Source organism: Balaenoptera acutorostrata, chromosome 14, assembly GCF_949987535.1.
Source record: "Balaenoptera acutorostrata chromosome 14, mBalAcu1.1, whole genome shotgun sequence".
NCBI classification, from domain to species: Eukaryota; Metazoa; Chordata; class Mammalia; order Artiodactyla; family Balaenopteridae; genus Balaenoptera; species Balaenoptera acutorostrata.
In genome coordinates this window covers 71,155,765-71,176,676 of record NC_080077.1, presented here as the reverse complement: position 1 = coordinate 71,176,676, position 20,912 = coordinate 71,155,765, and the positions used below count along the sequence as shown (strand labels likewise).

Genomic DNA, 20,912 nt, shown 5'->3' with positions numbered 1-20,912 from the left:
TCAGAATAAAGAACATCAAACAAGTCAGAGATGGAGTCCTTCAAGTTTTCAGAAGAACAGATCAGCATGTACACAACTGGTCAGTATGGCCTTGGCACCTGGGAAAGAAGTCTTATCATCAAAGGAGTACCATCATTGGCATCCAAGGAAGGGAGACATTTAACTTTATTTTTAACAGGGACATTCTTTACTTCTGGTCAAGGTGCCCTTCTCTTTAAAGCAGATGTACGGTGTCTGTTTGATAGGCCTCAAACAGGCTGTTTTCGTTAGCATAAAGTTCAAGTTAAATTATGTATAAGCCAGGATGACTTTCCCTGTACCTCAATATGTGAAAATTTCTTTCATCATTATTCAATGCTAAAAAGAAATCAAGCTATCAAGCCAGGAAAAGAGATGGAGGAAACTTCTATGCATATCGTTAAGTGAAAGAAGCCAGTCAGAAAAGCCTACATGCTATATGATTCCAACTATATGACACTCTGGAAAAGGTAAACCTAGAGAGACAGAAAAAAAAGATCAGTGGTTGTCAGGGGCTGGGGGAGGGGATAAGAGGAAGGAGCTGGAAGAGGGGAGAGGGAGGCAGAGTAGGTGGAGTACATGGGAGTTTTAGGGCAGTGAAACTATTCTGTGTGATAGTGTAATGGTGGATACATGTTATTATCCATTTGTCAAAAGCTGTAGAATACACAACACAGTGAACCCTAATGCAAACATGGACTTTAGTTAGTAATATTGTATCAGTATGGGCTCATCTATTGTAACAAATACACCACACTAATGCAAGATGTAGGGGAAACTGGGGGATCGAGTGAGGAGTATATGAGAACTCTCTAAACTTTCTGCTCCATTTTTCTGTAAACCTAATGCCTCTCTAAAAAAGAAAGTCTAATTGGGAAATCTCTGTATCTTCCTTTCAATTTTGCTATCAACCTAAAACTGCTCTTAAAAAGCCTTTTTAAAAATAAAATAAAAGTATATTAATTAAAAAATAAGTAAATGTAGGGGGCATCCCTGGTGGCGTAGTGGTTAAGAATCAGCCTGCCAATGCAGGGGATGCGGGTTCGAGCCCTGGTCTGGGAAGATCCCACATGCCACGGAGCAACTAAGCCTGTGTGCCACAAGTACTGAGCCTGCACTCTAGAGCCCGCGAGCCACAGCTACTGAGCCCGCGTGCCTAGAGACCGTGCTCCACAACAAGAGAAGACCCAAAATGAGAAGCCCGTGGGCCGCAAGGAAGAGTAGCCCCTGCTCGCCACAACTAGAGAAAGCCCACGCACAACAACGAAGACCCAACGCAGCCAAAAATAAATAAATAAAATAAATTTTAAAAAAATAAGTAAATGTATAAGAAAGGAAGAAATGAAAGTCATTCTTGGCATATGATATCACCGCATACTTAGAAAAGCCGAGAATCCACAAATAAATTATTAGTAGAATTAATGAGAGTTTAGCAAAAATCAACGCACAAAAACCAATGTAATTTTGCATACTGGCCACAAACAATCAGAATATAACAAAAGATGTTCAGGTCTTCTATGAATAAAAACTTAAAACTTTATTGAAAGAGAGTTAAGGCCAAAATGTATGAGACATTTTATGTTCAGTAATAGAAAATTTAAAGGATAAAAAGATTTAAACATGCTGCCCAAATAGGTCTATAGATTCAAAACAATTCCAATAACTATCCCAATAAGTTTTTTTCTGGGACATGAAAAGATGATCCTAAAATTCATAAGGAAGAGCAAAGTCCAAGAATAGAAGGAGGATGAGGGCAAAGGAAGTCAAGGGCTGAGGGGAATCGGAGAGGGACTTACAGATCTAGATGATGTTCTTCAGCAATGAGAGATGTCTCTGGTCAGAGAGTTCTGAAGGGCAGTGTTATGGACTGAATGTTTTGTCCTCCTCAAATTCTTATGTTGAAGCCCTAACACCTAATATGATAGTACTGGGAAGCAGTGCCTTTGGGAGGTATTAGGTTCAGATAAGGTCATGAGGGTGGAGCTCCTATGATGGCATTAGTGCCCTTATAAGAAGAGACATCAAAGGGCTTGCTGCCTCTCCACCCTTGATATGTGGACACCAGGAATGTCTGCAAACCAGAAAGAGAGCTCTCGCCAGAACCTGACCAGGCTGGCACCTTGATCTTGGACTTCTCAGCCTCTAGAACTATGAGAAATAAACACCTTTTGTTTAAGCCACCCAGCCTGTATTTTGCTGTAGCTGTCTGAGCTAAGACAGGCAGCAATGGTTTGGGGTCTTTTACAGCTACAATGTTTGTCTTATCTATGGCTAGCAGATATTAGTTGCAGTTTAGTGAGAGGCAGGCAGGCTCTAAATGGCTAAAAAATATGCTTGTTTGGGCTCTATTTAATGCAATTGGATGTGTAAGAATTTGAGTTTGGCACTGGCAGGCTTTGAGCTAATAGTCCAAGCATATTGTGAAGAAGTAAACAACATAGGGGCCAGTAAACAGGGGCTATCGTTAACTCATTATATAACCTAAGATACTCCTGAGGAAGAATCAGGCAGGGGGATGATGCGTATCAGACACATAGCCTTATCATACAAATATTTCAATTAAAACAGTGTGGTATTGGTTTAGGGATCACCCAATAGACCAATGGAATAGAATAGACAACCTAAACATTGGCCCATTTATTTAAGAAGATTTGATTTTAAAAATGGTTCTGAAGAGCCTAGGGGCAGGACAAGAATAAAGACGCAGATGTAGAGAATGGACTTGAGGACACGGGGAGGAGGAAGAGTAGGCTGGGATGAAGTGAGAGAGTGGCACGGAGATGTATTCACTACCAAATGTAAAATAGATAGCTAGTGAGAAGCAGCTGCATAGCACAGGGAGATCAGCTCGGTGCTTTGTGACCACCTAGAGGGGTGGGTCAGGGAGGGTGGGAGGGATATGAAAGAGGGAGGAGATATGGGGATATATGTATATGTATAGCTGATTCACTTTGTTATGCAGCAGAAACTAACAATAATTGTAAAGCAATTATACTCCAATAAAGATGTTAAAAAAATAATGTAAGGTATGATGAGAATGTAAAACATACATGGATAAATACAGAATAAATAATTATACAAATATGTTAACAATATCAGCCTTTGTTAATGAAACTGTAAGTGATGGAGTTTTATCACCCCCAGATTTCCATAAAGATAATATGTTACTTTTATAATGGGAAGTGTCCCAATAAACTATTTTTAAAAATAATTTTATTGAAGTATAGTTGATTTACAATGTTGTGTTAATTTCTGCTGTACAGTGAAGTGATTTGGTTATACATATATATATTCTTTTTCATATTCTTTTCCATTATGGTTTGTCACAGGATGTTGAATATAGTTCCCTGTGTTATACAGTAGGACCTTGTTGTTTATCCATCCTATGTATAATAGTTTGCATCTACTAATCCCTAACTCCCACTCCTTCCCTACCCTACCCCTTCGCAACCACAAGTCTGTTTTCTATGTCTGTGAGTCTGTTTCTGTTTCGTAGATATGTTCATTTGTGTCATATTTTAGATTCCACATATAGGAGGTATTATATGGTATTTGTCTTTTTCTTACTTCGCTTAGTATGATAATCTCTAGGTCCATCCATGTTACTGCAAATGGCATTATTTCATTCTTTTTTATGGCTGAGTAATATTCCATTGTGTATATATATATATATATATATATATGTGTGTGTGTGGGTGTGTGTGTGTATACCACATCTTCTTTATCTATTCATCTGTCAGTAGACATTTAGATTGTTTCCATGTCTTGGCTATTGTAAATAGTGCTGCTATGAACATGGGTTCTTTTCAAATTATAGTTTTGTCTGAATATATGCCCAGGAGTGGGATTGCAGGATCATATGGCAACTCTATTTTTAGTTTTTTGAGGAGCCTCCATACTGTTCTCCATAGTGGCTGCACCAATTTACATTCCCATGAACAGTGTAGGAGGGTTCCCTTTTCTCCACACCCTCTCCAGCGTTTATTATTCGTAGACTTTTTTTTTAATATAAATTTATTCATTTATTTATTTATTTTCAGCTGCATTGGGTCTTCATTGCTGCGTGTGGGCTTTCTCTAGTTGCGGCGAGTGGAGGCTACTCTTCATTGTGTTGTGTGGCTTTCTCATTGCGGTAGCTTCTCTTGTTGCGGAGCATGGGCTCTAGGCACACGGGCCTCAGTAGCCGTGGCACACGGGCTCAATAGTTGTGGCTTGCGGGCTCTAGAGCACAGGCTCAGTAGTTGTGGTGCACAGGCTTAGTTGCTCCGCGGCATGTGGGATCTTAGTGGACCAGGGCTTGAACCCGTGTCCCCTGCATTGGCAGGCAGATTCTTAACCACTGTGCCACCAGGGAAGTCCCCTCATTGTATTTTTGATTTTGCATTTCTCTAATAATCAGCGATGCTGAGCATCTTTTCATGTGCCTAATGGCCATCTGTATGTCTTCTTTGGAGAAATGTCTCTTTAGGTCTTCTGCCCATTTTTCTATTGGGTTGTGTGTTTTTTTGTCCCGATAAACTGTTTTTATACTAGGCACTTAATAAATATTTAAATGCCAGCCAAACTTTCATGCTTTTAATATTGTAGGTGTGTATCTAATAATTGTTGAAGCCAGAATTGCTTCCTTGTGCAGTCGGGCTCATCTTGGTACACCTGTCAAACCACTTCAGTTACCCACTCAAACTGTCATACTGCTCATGGCTTAATTTTAAATGGAACGCAGCTCTAGCATGAGACTGTGATTTAGGAGAGGATATCCTTTTGATGTATTTTGATGGCCTGAATGACAATATATTTCTTCTTCAAGGTTTTTACCTGTCAGTGAAGGATTTAAATTGGAGTATTAGCTGTTTATGAAGACTGATAGACTCTTGACCTTAAGAATATTTATTTGTAATATGTATTCATTCACAATAATTGTTACTGAGTGTGTATTATATGTCAGGCATTGGTCTAGGAGCCTGGAACACAAAGATGAGTAAGATTGGTAGGCCCCTGCCTCACCCCTCAAGCTCACACTGTATTCAAGGGAAACAGACATGAACACCAATAAGTGACAAGGAGTGTTGGGGCTCTAGGGTAGAGGTCTGCATAAAGTGCAGTGGAGGCCCAAAGAGGGAAGTGACCAACAATGTGTAGGTGGGAGATTTGGTTAGGAATGACTTCACTGAATAGGGTGACATTTGAACTGTGTCTTGAAAGTCACAGTTGGGTAGGGCAAGTATTCTAATTAAAGGAAGTTGCTTTAGCCAAAGCACAGAATGCTCAAGGGTGAGAGTCATTTGGAAGTTCGAGTTGAGGTACAGCAGGCATGAGTGCCAATAGAACTTTCTGCAATGATGGAAAAGTTCTATATCTTCACTGTCAAATATGGTAGCCACTAACCACATGTTGCTAGCGCAACTGAAGAATTAAATTTTAAATTTCATGTAATTTTAACTACTTTAAAAACAGATGCATGTGGTTGGTGGCTACCAGATTGGACAGTGCAGGTCTAGAGATGAGGCCAGATCAAGGAGGAACTTCCATCCCATTCTAGGGGGACTGAATTTTCTCTTGTAGGTAGTGGGAAATCTTCAAAGAGCTGTACATAGGGAATTACTTGATCAGCCTTGCATTTGGGAGGGGGGCAGACTAGAAGCAGATGAAACATTTAAGAGACCTCCAAACATAGTAACTAGGGAAGTAATTAGGGAAGGGAATGGGCATCAGACAGGCTAAGAAGGTAGAAGGGGCTGGCTTATTGACAAGACTGCGTGTGAAGGGTGACAGAGGGAGAGAAGGAAGATTACCTGAAGCAGGTTCCGGGCTGCTTCAGTCACTGGGCCTGTTATTAAATCGGTGACAACTCATCCCAACAAAGAATGCCAAGAGCGGGATGGGCTTGGAGAGAAGATTAGTGTTAGAGATAATGAGCTTGGAGTGCAGGTGAGAAATTCAGGTGACCTATTACTAGCTTTCTACTGGGTTGGCCAAAAAGTTATTTTGGGTTTTTCCATAAGATGTTGTGGAATATACTTGCAGTGTGCCAGGAGGAAATGGCAGTCCCACCCTACCCATTGGAGGGACAACTGTCTTAAAATAATCTGATGGAATTTTGGGCCATTATCTGGCCACAAGAAAATAGCTGCTAAAAGTGGAATTCAGCTCTTTTACAATTTCAGCAAAGCTGGAAGAGGGTCAAAAAAATTCCTCCTCAAAAAAATAAGGACTTGTGGACTACAGAGCAAGGTGAGTTCCTTGATAATTGAGAAAAAAAAATTATTTCTTTTTTTAAAATTGTAGTATAGTTGATTTACAATGTCGTATTAGTTTCAGTTATACAGCAAAGTGAATCAAATGTATATATATTCTTTTTCAGATTCTTTTCCATTATAGGTTATTACAAGATATTGAATATAGTTCCCTATGCTGTACGGTAGGTCTTTATTGTTTATCTATTTTATATATAGTAGTGTGTATCTGTTAATCCCAAACTCCTAATTTATCCCTCCCCCCCTTTCCCCTTTGGTAACCATAAGTTTGTTTTCTATGTCTGTGAGCCTGAAAATATTATTTCTTTAGTAAGGGTTTAGACAGTACAAAATTAAAGTTTGTCCTTGGGAGCCATGCTGTAGTGCCCTTCAGAGGGAGAGGGAAGCACAAAGATGAAATTCAGTCTGGAGCCCAATCCCCAGGCCTCATGCCCACCTCCAACACCTGCTCTTCCTGTAAGTCTAGGGATCTGTAACTCAGTCAGCGCCCACCTTCTGAAGCCCAGGCATCATTGGAAACTGCCAACTCTAGTTTGAGGCATGGATGGAAGGAGAGAAGACTAAGCATCCTCTCTTCCTAGGGATGTTTAAAGGGGTACTTGGAGGTAGGTAAGACATCCTAAAGCATGAGAGTCAAAAGTTATGTCAGAGGAAGATCTTCTGAAGACCTCTCATTTAAATGCCCCCTCTTTTCCCTCCAAAATTGTAATTCCTTCCAAAATCACGCTAACTTCTCAGTAAAGACATTAAAGCCATCTAAAATTTCTCTTTTTTTTCACTCACCCACTCCTAAACTCACCTCCCTAACCCAGATCGTCTGGTGTGACTATTACATCCCAGGCTCTGTTCTTAGGGAAGCTGGGGATTCCACAAAATATGTTCCCTGCCTTCAAGGAGCTTGTGGTCTAGTGGGGGAGACAGACAAGAAAATAGACTCCCCAAGAGTACTGAGAGCTCTGTCAGGTGTATGTACTGTGGGGATGGGCTATGGACATTCCTCTTGGGATGGTGAAAATGTTTTGGAATCAGATGGAGGTGAAGATTTAGGACTCTAAACCCAATATTGACAGGTCAGAGAAAGTTTCATAGGAGACATGGCTTCTGAAAACATGGAGGAATTAACCAGGTGAAGAGGGAAAAGGGACATTCAGATAGAGGAAGTAACCTCTGTGCAAAGATCTAGAGGCCAGCAAGTAATGCAACATGGCCAGAGAGTAGAAAGAGTGTGGTCTTGGGGGAGTGGAGGTAGTTGTGAGAGCTGAGGTTGGATGGCTGAGCTGAGATCAGATCATGATCACCTTGTATGCCATGCCAAGGAGTTTGGACTTTACCCCAAGGCCACTGAGAAGCCTTCATAAGATTTTAGGCAGAGGAATGACTTGATCAGATTTCCATTTTTGAATTATCGTTTTAGTGTAGGCAAGGATTTGGAGGGATACGAGACTGGAGGCAGGGAGCTCATTTAGTTGGCTGCTGTAGTAATCCAGGCCCAGCCCCCCAAAAAGTAGTTGCTTTAATAAATTCAGGAGAAGTGGGAATGGAGAGAATTGAAGTAATTCAAGAGACAATAATGAAGACTTGGTTCTTAATGTAAGGATTGGGGAGATGGGTGTGGGAGTGGGTGGGTGAAAGCTACCTAGTAACATTATCTGCATATACAGAGTAGGTAAGTAGATAAGATACCAGAGTTTACCATGGGGGCTCCCACAGTATTTCTGATATGCTATCCCTCATTCTCCAGCGTTGAGAATCACTTCCACAGAGGCTGTAATGCAAAGGTTTTTATGCTTTAGATCCTGCTTTCCTCATTAGGACTATGTGTACGAAAATTTTTTTTTTATGTGTACGATATTTACCTGGTTTGGGGGGTAAATACCTTTAAGAAAGAACCTTTTGCCTTCACTTTTCTTTTAGAGGCTCGATTTTGATTCTAATAGAATTCACTGATTTAATTTTTTCATTTTGTGTTCTTGTAATTTCAATTCTCTTGCAGCACATGAAAGAGCAGGACCCCATGCTTGGGGATCTGCAGTAAGTGTTTCAGGTTCCCCCCAACCCCATCTAGGTTGTGAAAATCTGATCTTAAGGTTTGTTGTTTCCCCACTGGCTGATTCATGTGATGGAGAAAAAGGTGGGAAACAAAAATAATTTATGCTTTTGCTCATCATTCATCTTATCTTTAAAGGTAATTGACAATCATAAAGAAAAGTAGATTTTTAAGGGTCAGCCTAATGAACTTAAGAAGCTTGCTATTTTTGTGTCAGGAAACTCAAAATTTGCTTTTTTTCTGCCTCTTCATATCTGTGCCCATGTAACTAACCTCTAAAGAGGAATCTTTCTAAGGAAGATGATTAAGAAATGATCTTGTGGGACTTCCCTGGCGCCGCAGTGGATAAGACTCTGTGCCCCCAGTGCAGGGGGCCCAGGTTCGATCCCTGGTCTGGTAACTAGAGCCCACAGGCATGCCACAACTAAGGAGCCAGTGAGCCGCAACTAAGGAGCCCACCTGCCACAACTAAGGGGCCTGCCTGCTGCAACTAAGACCCAATGCAACCGAATAAATAAATAAATATTTTTTTAAAAATTATCTTGTGATCTTCTTGACTGAAAGGACGTGGGAAGTAGACTGAAAATAGTTCATGCTTTTTCTAAGGGAATCTGCAGTAAGGAGCGACTTGCATTGTCTTGCTTGTGCCACAGTTTCTTTTTCGTCATTACCCTGAAAATTCAGCTTCCCTTTCCATTAGCAAGCATTTTTGTGGAGAAGGAAAGTTAAACTGGGAAAGGAAATTGTCAGCTAATTCTAAGACTATGACTTGCTCCATTTCAAAATTGGTATACCACGTATATTATATAGACTAACACAATGGCTGTGTTTTTTTTTCTTTTAAAAGTAGCCAACCATTGCATAGCATATGGATAATAATGGAGAAGAAGAATGAGGTATGGTGAAAAGCACAAGATCTGGATTTTTTTAACTTTTGAGGATTTTTTGGAAACCAGGATGCAGCTCTATTTTAATGATCTGTAGCCAAAAAGCATAACCCAAAGTAGAGGAGTTCTACATTATTGTGCCTTTTCTTTACTTTTTATTATGAAATAGAGCATATACAGAAAACATAATTATAAAGTGAACATCCACATAACCACTGTCCAGGTGCATTCGAGAATCTTAATCTACTGACACTTGCATGAGTTTCAGAGAATCTGAATTCTCTGAAATTACATGTAAAATTAGGGACCTTATGCATTTTTCTGGGGGAAAGAGTCTAGAACTTTTCTTAGAATCTTAAAAGAGTTCCCTTCAAATTTTAAATACTGATTTGAGCAATAGAACTAAGATGGCCCTGTGACTTAGTAGCTGTGTAATCTTAGGCTGGTCTTTTTTGCTCTCTGAATCTTGAATTTGTAGAATGCAATGAACAATAATAGTTCACGCTCTTGTGACGCTGTTGTAAGGAACCACTCATTTGTTATTATCTGTGAAATAACTTGGTAAACTCTTGCAAATGTTCATTATATATCTCTGTTAGTAAATGGAAACTTTCTTAGTAAGGTCTTTGCAATATCTAAAGAACTGCTAAATTGCTTTTGTTGATCAAGGCTGGTTTAAAAATCCTGATCTATCATTATAACAGCTATTCTGGCAACACTCCAATTCTGGACTAGGAAAACTATCTATTTTTCCCAGGCGGCCCCTGAGCTACTCAGCAATGTCTGAAGAAAGTCACGTCACTTGGCAGATTGCTTTCACTTTATATTCATGATCGTAACCTTCAGATGAATATCCATTCTTCTCAGCAATGAACTGAAATTTTCTATTAAGCATAGTTTTCTACTCTCCTAGATGACTGTTTCCTATTATCCTCTCTCCAAGATTATCCACAGTTCCATTTCTGACCATGATGGAATAACAAGGACTGAAGTGAACTTCCTGCCACAAACAACAAGAAAACTGGACAAAATATATAAAGCAACTGTTTTCAGACATTGGAAGACAGCACAGGACTATGATGCCTGAGAAAAAGGGAGCATATAAGGTTGAATGCCTGCCCTAACTTTCTGCATGGAGGCAATTTCCAGAATGCTCAGAAAATAAACCCAAACAGAGACTAGAGATCTAGCTGAGTTGAGGAGACAGAGACCAGCATTCCCAGAGGCTGAGGGAGCTGGAATTTGAAGGGCAGAGTTTTTTTAAAAAAACAACAAAAAACAACAAAAAACCCACAGCTCCATAAATCTGAGTCTTTGCTAAATGTTTGGCTGTGCATACATCGACTGAAAATCCACACAGCCCATCAAAGAATAACCAGGGAGTTGCAAGCTAAATGATTCCCAGAAATCAGAGGATGGGCAGACATTTGAGCTCTGACCAGTCATAGTGGGAAGTCCTCAGTGAAAACCTCTGAGCAGTCATTACTTAGTAGTGGGGCAAAATTATCCCTGGAGTGAAGACTACTCTAGCCTCATCCTAGTACAGCTGAAACACAGTTTTCAAAGGAATCAAAATGATACACAAATAACTTAACTGCCTAAAAAAACACCAAAGCTCAACACTCCTTGAAGGGAGACAACAAAATTCAGACACTCAACAAGGATAACATTTACACTGTCCACCATTCAACAAAAGTTAGTAAACATGCTAAAATGCTCAACTCATTTTCCCTTAAGACTTTAGGGAAATACAAACACACACACACACACACACACACACACACACACTCACTCACATATATATATTCCCCTGTTTAAAAGTGTGATAGTCCCTGATCCCTGACATCTTAAAGTCACTTAATCATAGGAATTAAGTCTATGCCATTTCGTGAAGGTAATCCTATTTATCTTTGAGTTAAAAACACTCAGTAAAATGGAGCTCACTTTCTCTCCTATGACTTCCATCACAACTGCTCAACTCTGTTTTATGTTAAGTTAGATCCACTACTGTCTGTAGATTTGTAATCTGGTGTTCTGAAACAACATGAAGTCCTCTTTCTCTTCTAACAAAACTGAGACTAGTTCTCAGGCCATGTTTTCCTTAAGGTAAATATATCCAACTCCTTCCATTTCTTTCTGACAAGATTCTTCTTATCATTTTTTGGAGGCTCTCTAGTTCCTCCATGTTTCTTTTTAAATTGCTGCCATGTTAAAACTAGAAAAAACTTGTTCTACAAAGACTGGAAGTCCAGTAAGTCATGGGAGTGTGAAATACATTTTCATATTGATCTTGTCTACAATAGTGTTAAAGGTAATAATCATATCTAAAATGTATTGATCCCTTAAGCTATGCCAGACACTATGCTAAGTGCTTCATAAGGATTCCCTCATTTTATTCTAACAAATCTATGAGGTAGATGCTATTATTATCTTTGTTTCATAAATGAGAAATTTGGACCATTGAGAGGTTTATAGATGAACTATTATCAGTAATATTGTATAATAAGCTACCCCCAAACTCAGTGGTTTAAAACAATGCTTATTTGTTATCACACATCTATAGGTTGGCTGGAGTTGGGCTGATCTAGGTTGGGCCCATCTGGACAGCTCTGCATCTCACCGAAAGACTGGTTCAGGCAATTCTGCTCCATATGCCACTCATTCTTCTCCTGGGACCCAAGAGCTAGCCAGGGTATGTTCTTCTCATGACAGTGACACAAGCTCAAGAGGGAAAGAAGACACGTGGGGTCTCTTAAGGCCTTGACTCTGAACTTGATACACTGTCACTTCCATACATCCCATTGGCCAAAGCAGGTCATATAGCTAAACTGAAAATCAAAGGGCAAGGAAGGATACTCCACATAAGTCCATAACGAGGGTGTGCGTGCAAGGAGCAGTGAAGAATTAGGGCCAATTATTCAATGTAGCACAAAAGACTAAATAATACTTCCAAAGTCACACCTATTGTAGGTAGCAGTTAGGGATTGAATTTGGCTGAATGTAGCAGAAAACCTAAATAATGAGATAGAGGTTTATTTTCTCTGATGTTATGGGAAGTCTGGAGGTAGCCAGTCAAGAAGACTGATATGGCTGCTCTGAGATATCACCAGGAGCTCAGGCTCTTTTTAAGAGTTTTGTTTCCTCACCCTTAAGCTGTGGTTCTCATCTTCATGTTCACAATAAGGCTGCTGGAACTTCGGCCAGTACCTTCTCATTTCAAGTACAAAGAAAAGGGAAGGAGATAGACATAAAAATGAAAGGGCTTTCTCTGCCTCTCCATCCACTGACTCCACTTACATCTTATTGGCCAGGACCATGTCACACGTCACCCCTAGCTGAAAGCGGGGGGTGTTGAGATATCTTTTTTTTTTCTTTCAGAATAGAACATTGTCATTTACAACACAATCAGGGTTGGTAAGGGAGAAGAACTTGTATATTAGGTAGGCAATTAGCAGTATCAGACACACTCAGGAAGTATTTGTGCCAGGATTTGCCCATTAGTTTAAAATTATACCTAACATGATGGAATTATTCTTACCATCTTAAAAAATATTTAATATTCTTGTTTCTTGTTTGTTTTTTTTGGCCATGCCACGCAGCCTGCAGGATCTTAGTTCCCCAACCAGGGGTTGAACCCGTGCCCCCTGCAGTGGAAGCGTAGAGTCTTAACCACTGGACCTCCAGGGGAGTCCCCAAAAATACTTAATATTCTAACATAAGTAATATATGCTCATGAAACACATTTTGGTAGATATCTTACAGTATAAAGACGAAAACAGCCATGCTCTCATTGCCTAGATATAACCACTGTTAAAATTTTTCTATATCACTTTCTTTTTTGTTGTGTCACCTTGTGTATTTACAGTTTCCAAATTGGGCTCAGTCTCTACGAATCGCTAGTCCTCTCATTTTTTTCTCTATTTTGTTTTATAGATCATAAGACTATATACTCATTATAGAAAATCTAGAAATCCAGAAAAGTATAAAGGAATAAAAATAATAACTAACCCATACTCAGGTAAGTAATAAAGTAATAAATAAAATAAATAACTTACTCAGATCCACACACTGCTAAGGATATTGGTAAATTGACTTATATACTTTTTATATATTATGTATATATGTATATGAATATAGTTGAGGTCATACTGTATATATATTTTGCATTTGGCTTTTTAAAAATATAAGGCAAACACCAGGTTTTTACTCACATTTTAAATGCCTGCCTAATGTTTTACTTTATCAACATTCCTTAAGTCTCAGGTGTTTGTATTTCCAGTGTTTTGCTCTTATGTATCTTGCTACTCTAAAAATCTATTTTTGCACAAGCTTCATCCACATTCCACAAAAATTTTCTAGAAGGGGAAGATAAATAATCCTTTTATACTATGACTTGCATATTTTTTGTGTTGATTCATTTTCTAATAATTTGTGAATGTCCTTAAGTAAAGTTTATTTGGTATATTTGCTTGCAATTTGAGAAAAATTACTGGCAGTAGCCTTTTTAAAAATAAAACTTTGTTGTTTGATGCTCTGCTTCTAGTATCATTTTAATGCTGTTTCGTACTTTCATGTCAGTAGGTAGACCTAACGAACATTACTGTTAAAGGACAAAACCTCATTATTCCATCTCCAGACTCGGATGCGTTGTATGTGCTTCTAGAACGTGCAGTTTCTCTTCTGGCATCTTGGGCTATCCTATTACTGACTTCCTTTGAACAAGAGGACATGAAATTAAACTGTGATCCTTCTTTTGTTTTTTTTAAAACTAGATACTAATGGAAGAAATGTTCACATATTGAGGTATGGGGAAAGTCATCCTGGCTTATACGTAATTTAACTTGAATTTTATGCTAACTAAAACAGCCGGTTTGTGGCCTATCAAACATACACTGTACATCTGCTTTAATCATTAAAGAAAAGTGCATTGACCCTGTCCGTGTTAAAATTAGAGCTCTTTCCTTGGCAGCCAATGCTGGTACTCCTTCAACGATAAGACTTCCTTCCTGGTGCCAAGGCCATACTGACTGGCTGTGTACATGCTAATCTGTTTTTTTGAAACCTTGAAGGAATGCATCCCTGACTTGTTTGATATTCTTTGTTCTGACAAAATATAAAACTGTTGAAAACCATGCTTTTCAGAAGCAATTCCTCAGAGTTATCTGAGAGGCTGTGTCTAGGGCTGTAGGCCTCAGTTAAAACTCTTTTCTGTTCCTGTTGTGGATTGTTTGATTATTTCCAGCAACAATACTTTTATATGCACTGCAATTCTCAAGAATACAACCCTTCCGTTTTCCCATCTCTAGGAACTGGCCTCTGCTCGCCTCCCCCGCTGTATCCCCTTTTTAAAAAAATAAATTTATTTATTTATGGCTGTGTTGGGTCTTCGTTTCTGTGCGAGGGCTTTCTCCAGTTGCGGCGAGCGGGGGCCACTCTTCATCGCAGTGCGTAGGTCTCTCATTATCGCAGCCTCTCTTGTTGCGGAGCACAGGCTCCAGACGCGCAGGCTCAGTAGTTGTGGCACGCGGGCCTAGTTGCTCCGCGGCATGTGGGATCTTCCCAGACCAGGGCTCGAACCCATGTCCCCTGCATTGGCAGGCAGACTCTCAACCACTGCGCCACCAGGGAAGCCCGTATTTTTTCTTTTTTTTAAGTTTACTTGTTTCGGGACTTAATGAAGCATCAGGTTCTTGATGTCTCATCACAGGAAGAATTCAGTGAGTGACAGAGTGATTGGTAAGAAGTGGATTTATTTAGAGAGAAACACACTCCACAGCCAGAGTGTGGGCCATCTCAGAAGGTGAGAAAAGGCCTGTATCCCCTTTTTTAAAAAAAAAAAAAGGCTGCATAGGTTTCCATGCTACCAAATTAATACTCTTGCTTAAGAAATCTTGTGTTTGACACCCTTAACCCACTGAGGTGTAGTGAACCTGCCTTCTTCTGCCTGGGATTTGGGTCTCTCTGTATTTTTATTTTTTATTTTTGGCTGCTTTGGGTTTTCATTGCTGCGCGTGGGCTCAGTAATTGTGGCACGTGGGCTCAGCAGTTGTGGTTCGCGGGCTCTAGAGCGCAGGCTCAGTAGTTGTGCACGGGCTTAGTTGCTCCACGGCATGCGGGATCTTCCCCGACGGGGGATAGAACTCGTGTTCCCTGCATTGGCAGGCGGATTCTTAACCACCGCACCACCAGGGAAGTTCCTGGGTCTCTCTCTATTTTGCTTCTCTTTGTTTTATACAGTTATTCTCGTCCATCCTCCCGGGAAAGACTCTCAAGCTTGGACCCAGCCACGCCTCCCCACCGTGGCCCTACCCACATCCTGGTCCCGCCCCCTTCGGGCCCTAGCGTTCGGTTTCCATGGTTACACCGCTGCCTCCGAGAGAGCCCAGCTGCCCAGAAGGTCCCCGCAAAGACCTCGGGGAAGAATCGGGTAAACGCGGCTCCAGCTCTCCATTCCGGCCAAGGTCAGTCCATTCGAGGCTCCGCGCCCTTGAGCCCGGGGTGTACCCCGCGAGGAAGCGAGCGTGGGGCCGTGGACAGAGCCTGGGCCGCTGGAGCATCCCGTCTAGCCTGGTTGAGGCTGAACTGTCGGTAAGGACTCCTTTCGGGGCGCCGCCGCTGAACGGAAACAGCGGTCACCTCCGGCCGGAGGCGCCCAGGTCCGCAGGTCAGGTTTCTAACCCGTAATGCGCCGGCGCCTGAGCCCGCTCGCCGCTGCTCGGGGCCGCTTGCACGCCCCCGACGGCCTGAACTTGGGGGTTTAGGCTTCCCAGAGTCAGGCAGGGGCGGGTACTGAGGGGAGTCGTGAGCGGCCCGGGTCCGCCGCCCGAGGGCGATCGCGCACGCGCACACGCAAGGCTAACCTTTGAGCACGGGCTAGTTAGGAGCTGCTGTTTTAAGCGCTTACCTTCTGCCACGCACTGTTTTAACCACTAAATGTATAGAATTCAGTCCCCGCGACAACTCCGGGGAGAGGGTAGTAGTCGAATCTATATTTTTCAGATGAGAAAACCGCTTCAAAGAGAGGTGAAGCAGATGCCCGAGGTCTCAGCTAGAAAATGGTCGGGTCACGATGGAAACCGGGCACTCCGGTTCTATTGGACAAGATGACAAGTGTTGTTAACCTTACCTGAACCCTAATAATGCTGAAAGTTAGCTTTATCTACCTGGGATTGCCTTTGTTATTCTCTACATGCTTATTTCCCCTGTGCTCAGTTACTGGTACGAATCAGAAAACCTGATAGCCATTAAAACCCGCCACCTTTTCCTGGTTTATAGTAAATGGAATTAATAACCAGGAGTTCATTTATTTCCATGATGCGTAACTCCTGTAATACTTTTTGCTTTTATGTTTTTCATCAAGAGTCTAAATGCCAACTTGGATGTGCTAGAAAGAGAATTTAGACGATCCAAGCAAGAATTGTTTTCCAAGAGTCATTATAATTATGAAAGGTCATTTAGAGAATGTGGTGGAATAAGCATTTCCTCTTTCAAGCTGTACTCGGCCGCCTACACAAATGCGAGTGGGGTTTCTCATTAATTCTACTACTCCCTGCCCCCAATAGTGTTTAACCTTTTTTTAAATTTAAAAATATCATGCTATAAATGTACTTTTGGTGACCACCATCATATAAATAAAGAGGGAATGTTTCAATCATTTGAAACATTCCAATTGCTCTCACTGTCATTTTTATAAATATGATACAAAGTAGTGAAAACAGGAGGGGCCTAGTTACTCGTAAATACTAATAAGTTAATAAATAATATGACTTTACAAATATGTTAGTGGTGAAATCTAAAGAGGAAAAAATAGTATATAAATGCAATTTAAAAAAATCTTTTTATTTAGCCAGAATGCCTCCCACTCAGGCTGAAAGTGTTATAAAGAATATCATTCGAGAAATAGGACAAGAATGTGCGGCCCATGGAGAGATTGTTTCTGAAACTCTGGTTGCTTTTATGGTAAGAATGAATATTTTTGTGAATTACTGCTTTATTTAAAAATGTGTTTAAGCGGTGCCCATTTTCCTCTTAAAATTCTGTGGTGTTTTCCTAACTGTTATTCCGTTGAAAACATACTGAGACCATTGGACAAGTTAGCCAAAAATATTTTTTTTAAGTCTATAAAGCATGTTAGTTCTCGATTTAGGAGACTGATTTAGAAGATCTTGATAAGTTTTAGAAACATCAATAATGTTTTCCTATGTGGGAGTTTTTTTAAGATTGTATTTTTGTTCACTGTTGTAAAAATTACTGATTGCCTTGATCTTGGAGAGGCAGCAGTGAACGATGGCGTGAAACGAGATCTTAATTCCCTGCCCAGGAGTTGAACCTGGGTAGCCTGGATGAAAACCAGGAATCCTAGCCACCAGACCAGCAAGGGCTAGAGGCTAGAAGCTATTTTTCCCTGGCTCTTGTCCCCAGTGAAAAATGCATTTCTCATGGAGGCAAAAACTGTAAAAACAGGTAGAAGGTTTATTCTTAGAGACAAGAAGTGGGAGAGCACACAGAGAAACAGTTTCTTTAGTTAAGACAGAAGCTAGGCAGGGACTTCCCTGGTGGCGCAGTGGTTAAGAATCCGCCTGCCAATGCAGGGGACACGGGTTTGATCCCTGGTCCGGGAAGATCCCACATTGCCGTGGAGCAGCTAAGCCCGTGCGCCACAACTACTGAGCCTGTGCTGTAGAGCCCACAAGCCACAACTACTGAGCCCATGTACCGCAGCTAGTGGAGCCCGTGTGCCTAGAGCCTGTGCCCTGCAAAAGGAGAAGCCACCGCAATGAGAAGCCTACGCACCACAACGAAGAGTAGCCCCCACTCTCTGACACTAGAGAAAGCCCGTGTGCAGCAACAAAGACCCAATGCAGCCAAAAATAAACAAATAAATAAATAAATTTATTAAAAAAGAAAAAAAGAAGCTAGGCAAAGATGCACATCTGGAGAGAAAGGGTGTGGGCGTCCTCCCTAATGAGGAGGAGTGCAGTAAACATGCAGTTAAATCATTTATGTAGGTCAGTTCTTCCAGGTCTTTGCCTTCCTTCTGGCAATCGTCTTGTTTTTTCACCCCTGGCTAATTTGTTTCAGGACCCTCTCCCTAGGTGCGCATGCACCTCTCAGCCAAGATGGATCTCGATGCAAAGGCATCTGGGAGAAGCAAGATTCATTGTGGCCTGGCATTGTCCCCTGGCTTTTGACCCCCAAGGAGACTTTCTGCGCACGCCTAGTGTCTCCCTTGCCCCAAGGTGGGGGAGGAGGGAAGCGGAGATCCCTTGATCCTTTACTCAAACAAGTTTGTGCCCCTCTTTGTTCTCCCCATGACTGTTATCTTAAGGCATCCCCAAGAGACAAAACTTGGCTATTTACCCTGTCCCTGTGGTAGCTTCCATTTCGGAGAGTAAATAGGAGACTGATTTTAAACGTCTAACCTGGAGCCCATCTAACTCCTGTCTCAGGAAATGCAAACAGGAGACTAGCTGTAAGTGTCTGGCCTGAAGCCCACTTTTTCCTGCCCTATGAAATGTAAACAGGAGGCTAGAGGTAAATGCCTAGCCTGGAGCCCATCTGTCTCCTGCCTCAGTCTCTCTACTCTTGCTTTTGTTTTAACAATACACAATAAAAAATACGATAAAAATATTCAGTTTCCCAATGTAAAGTCTAGCCATTGCTTTCAACCTGTTTCTCCATGTCTTTTTTCTAACACCATGTTCAGATTTGATGTTTATTGCTCCCTTTTTTCAGCCTCTAATGAAGGTGTGGATGAATTGGGTTATAAGAAAATCAGCTGAATAATCAATGGTTGGGTAGTCAAGAGGCAGTTATTTAAAAAATGGAAAATTGTTAAACTAATTTTGTAGTAACATGAAATAAATTTAATGGACTCTTTCCTACTCTCAGGTGAAAGCTGTTGTCCTGGACCCAAGTAATGGCTTTAACACGGATAGAACTCTCGTGAAAGGTGATGTGCAGAAACTTGTAAAGGTGATTATCCAACAGTTCTCAAATTCTGAATTACTTACTTGCAATTCTAAATATAGTATTTGTGTTGGTCAATATTGCCTTCAGCTCCTTGAAAGAAAACCCTACCAAATAGTGGTGCAAACAAATGAGAGGTTTATTTTTTCACATAAAACGAAGTCTAGAGGTACATAGGCTATTTTTCCTGACTTCCTAGGTTACCAGCATGCATGTGTTTTCACCCCAGGGTCACAAGATAGCTCTCCCACCTCTAGGCAGGCATAAGGTAAGAGGACAAAGGTAAAAATGTGTATGCAATTGGGTCTGTCACTTTCTTTTTGGAAAATAATAGGCTTTCCCAGACTCCCTCTGGTCTGTTTGCATTTATTGACTAGAATGATACTGCAAGTGAGCCTGGGATATTGATTTGTTTTTTCTTTCCTTTTTTAGCTGACCAAGTCTTTGCCTTAATCCAAACTGGGGCTTTGTTAGTAAGGAAGGAGGGGTATGGATGCTGGCAGGTAGCAGTGTCTGCCACAGTATTTTAGAGACATCTTGTTATTAATCTAATGTTACATTGAGAACATTATTAAATGACTTGTCATATACTGTGAAATTAAATTAAGATTCATATAATTATTGATTCAGTGTAATTTGTGTTTTTCAATTCTAAGGGAAAAATTGAACCCAGAGCAAAGAATTCATCGTTAGAATCAAGTAGGTGTGCCTGAAAAGCAATTTTAAGAACTAAAGAGGGCAGGAACTTTAGACATTGTTAATTTTTTCATATGTTTTAAGTTTGACTCACTGGGTTTAGATGCTTAAATATTTATTTTCTAGATATTCCTCAATGTATTTCCTAAAATTTCAACATTATTGTTTTTTTCCTGGGCTTAATGATTTTAATTCCCTCCTTCACACAAAAGACTTGAAACAAGCTTTCCCAGACTTGTACGTGATATTTTCTGAGCTCAAACAAATGGCAGAGAAAATTTTCATCATCTCCGTCTTCTCTCACAGCCAGCAATTCACATAGTGGAGTGCAGGTCTGTCTGCAGATGCTAGAGGGTCAGGAAGAGCTTTGGAAGCTTGGAGCTGGGGAATATGTCGTTACGATAACTGTGCAGAAGAGACTCCATGATTCTCTAAGGCAGCTGAGAGCTGGGTCTTTCTGTGCTGAATTTGAGAATGTAGTGTAAAGCCTGTTTTTAGCGATAGGGGAAATGACTGATGGTTATTCAGAAATTTGATTGGACAGCCGTGGAGGAGAATCAAGGAAGGGCAGAAAATGTTTTTCTCCTTTACATGGCTCAAGAAGAGTTTTTTTTTTTTCCCCTCCAACTCAACTAAGTTGGAAAGAATCAAGCTCAATATACTTTTTCTTTAAATTTATTTTTTTATTGAAGTATAGTTGATTTACAGTGTTGTGTTAATTTCTGCTGTACAGCAAAGTGACTCAGTTATACACTTATATACATTCTTTTTTATATTCTTTTCCATTATGGTTTATGCCAGGATATTGAATATAGTTCCCTGTGCTCAATATACTTTTAATATGACAGGTACATTAACTGTCAATTTATATAATAATTCAAGTGATAAAGATTGTTTTCTTTTTTCTCAATTAAAAATCATGTTGATGAGCTAGTCTGTGCATTTGTAAAGTCTGTGCTTGGAACGGCACTTCTCCACCTGGAGGGATCCAGGTGCATGGGTCCCCTAAAGATAGTGTTCCGTCCCCACTCCTGCTTTCCC

The 20,912-nt window shown here is 40.6% G+C and overlaps 1 protein-coding gene across 2 annotated transcripts in view; it reads left to right on the top strand.

The window, feature by feature from the left end:
• The window catches only part of CFAP206 (cilia and flagella associated protein 206), a 66,776-nt gene that overhangs the window by 18,074 nt on the left and 27,790 nt on the right, over window positions 1-20,912 (top strand). Inside the window, exons 6-16 of one of the 2 annotated variants that reach the window (XM_057527545.1) lie at window positions 5-488; window positions 6,043-6,249; window positions 6,380-6,436; window positions 10,150-10,312; window positions 11,770-11,898; window positions 13,140-13,224; window positions 13,979-14,009; window positions 14,914-15,006; window positions 15,444-15,794; window positions 17,057-17,165; window positions 19,098-19,181. In XM_057527545.1, the coding sequence (XP_057383528.1) occupies window positions 10,283-10,312; window positions 11,770-11,898; window positions 13,140-13,224; window positions 13,979-14,009; window positions 14,914-15,006; window positions 15,444-15,794; window positions 17,057-17,165; window positions 19,098-19,181 (912 nt within the window). In that variant the 5' untranslated portion in view covers window positions 5-488; window positions 6,043-6,249; window positions 6,380-6,436; window positions 10,150-10,282. Of the gene's footprint in view, window positions 1-4; window positions 489-6,042; window positions 6,250-6,379; window positions 6,437-10,149; window positions 10,313-11,769; window positions 11,899-13,139; window positions 13,225-13,978; window positions 14,010-14,913; window positions 15,007-15,443; window positions 15,795-17,052; window positions 17,166-19,097; window positions 19,182-20,912 lie in introns of those variants that run through there. The other variant, XM_057527546.1, reaches the window with a different exon arrangement.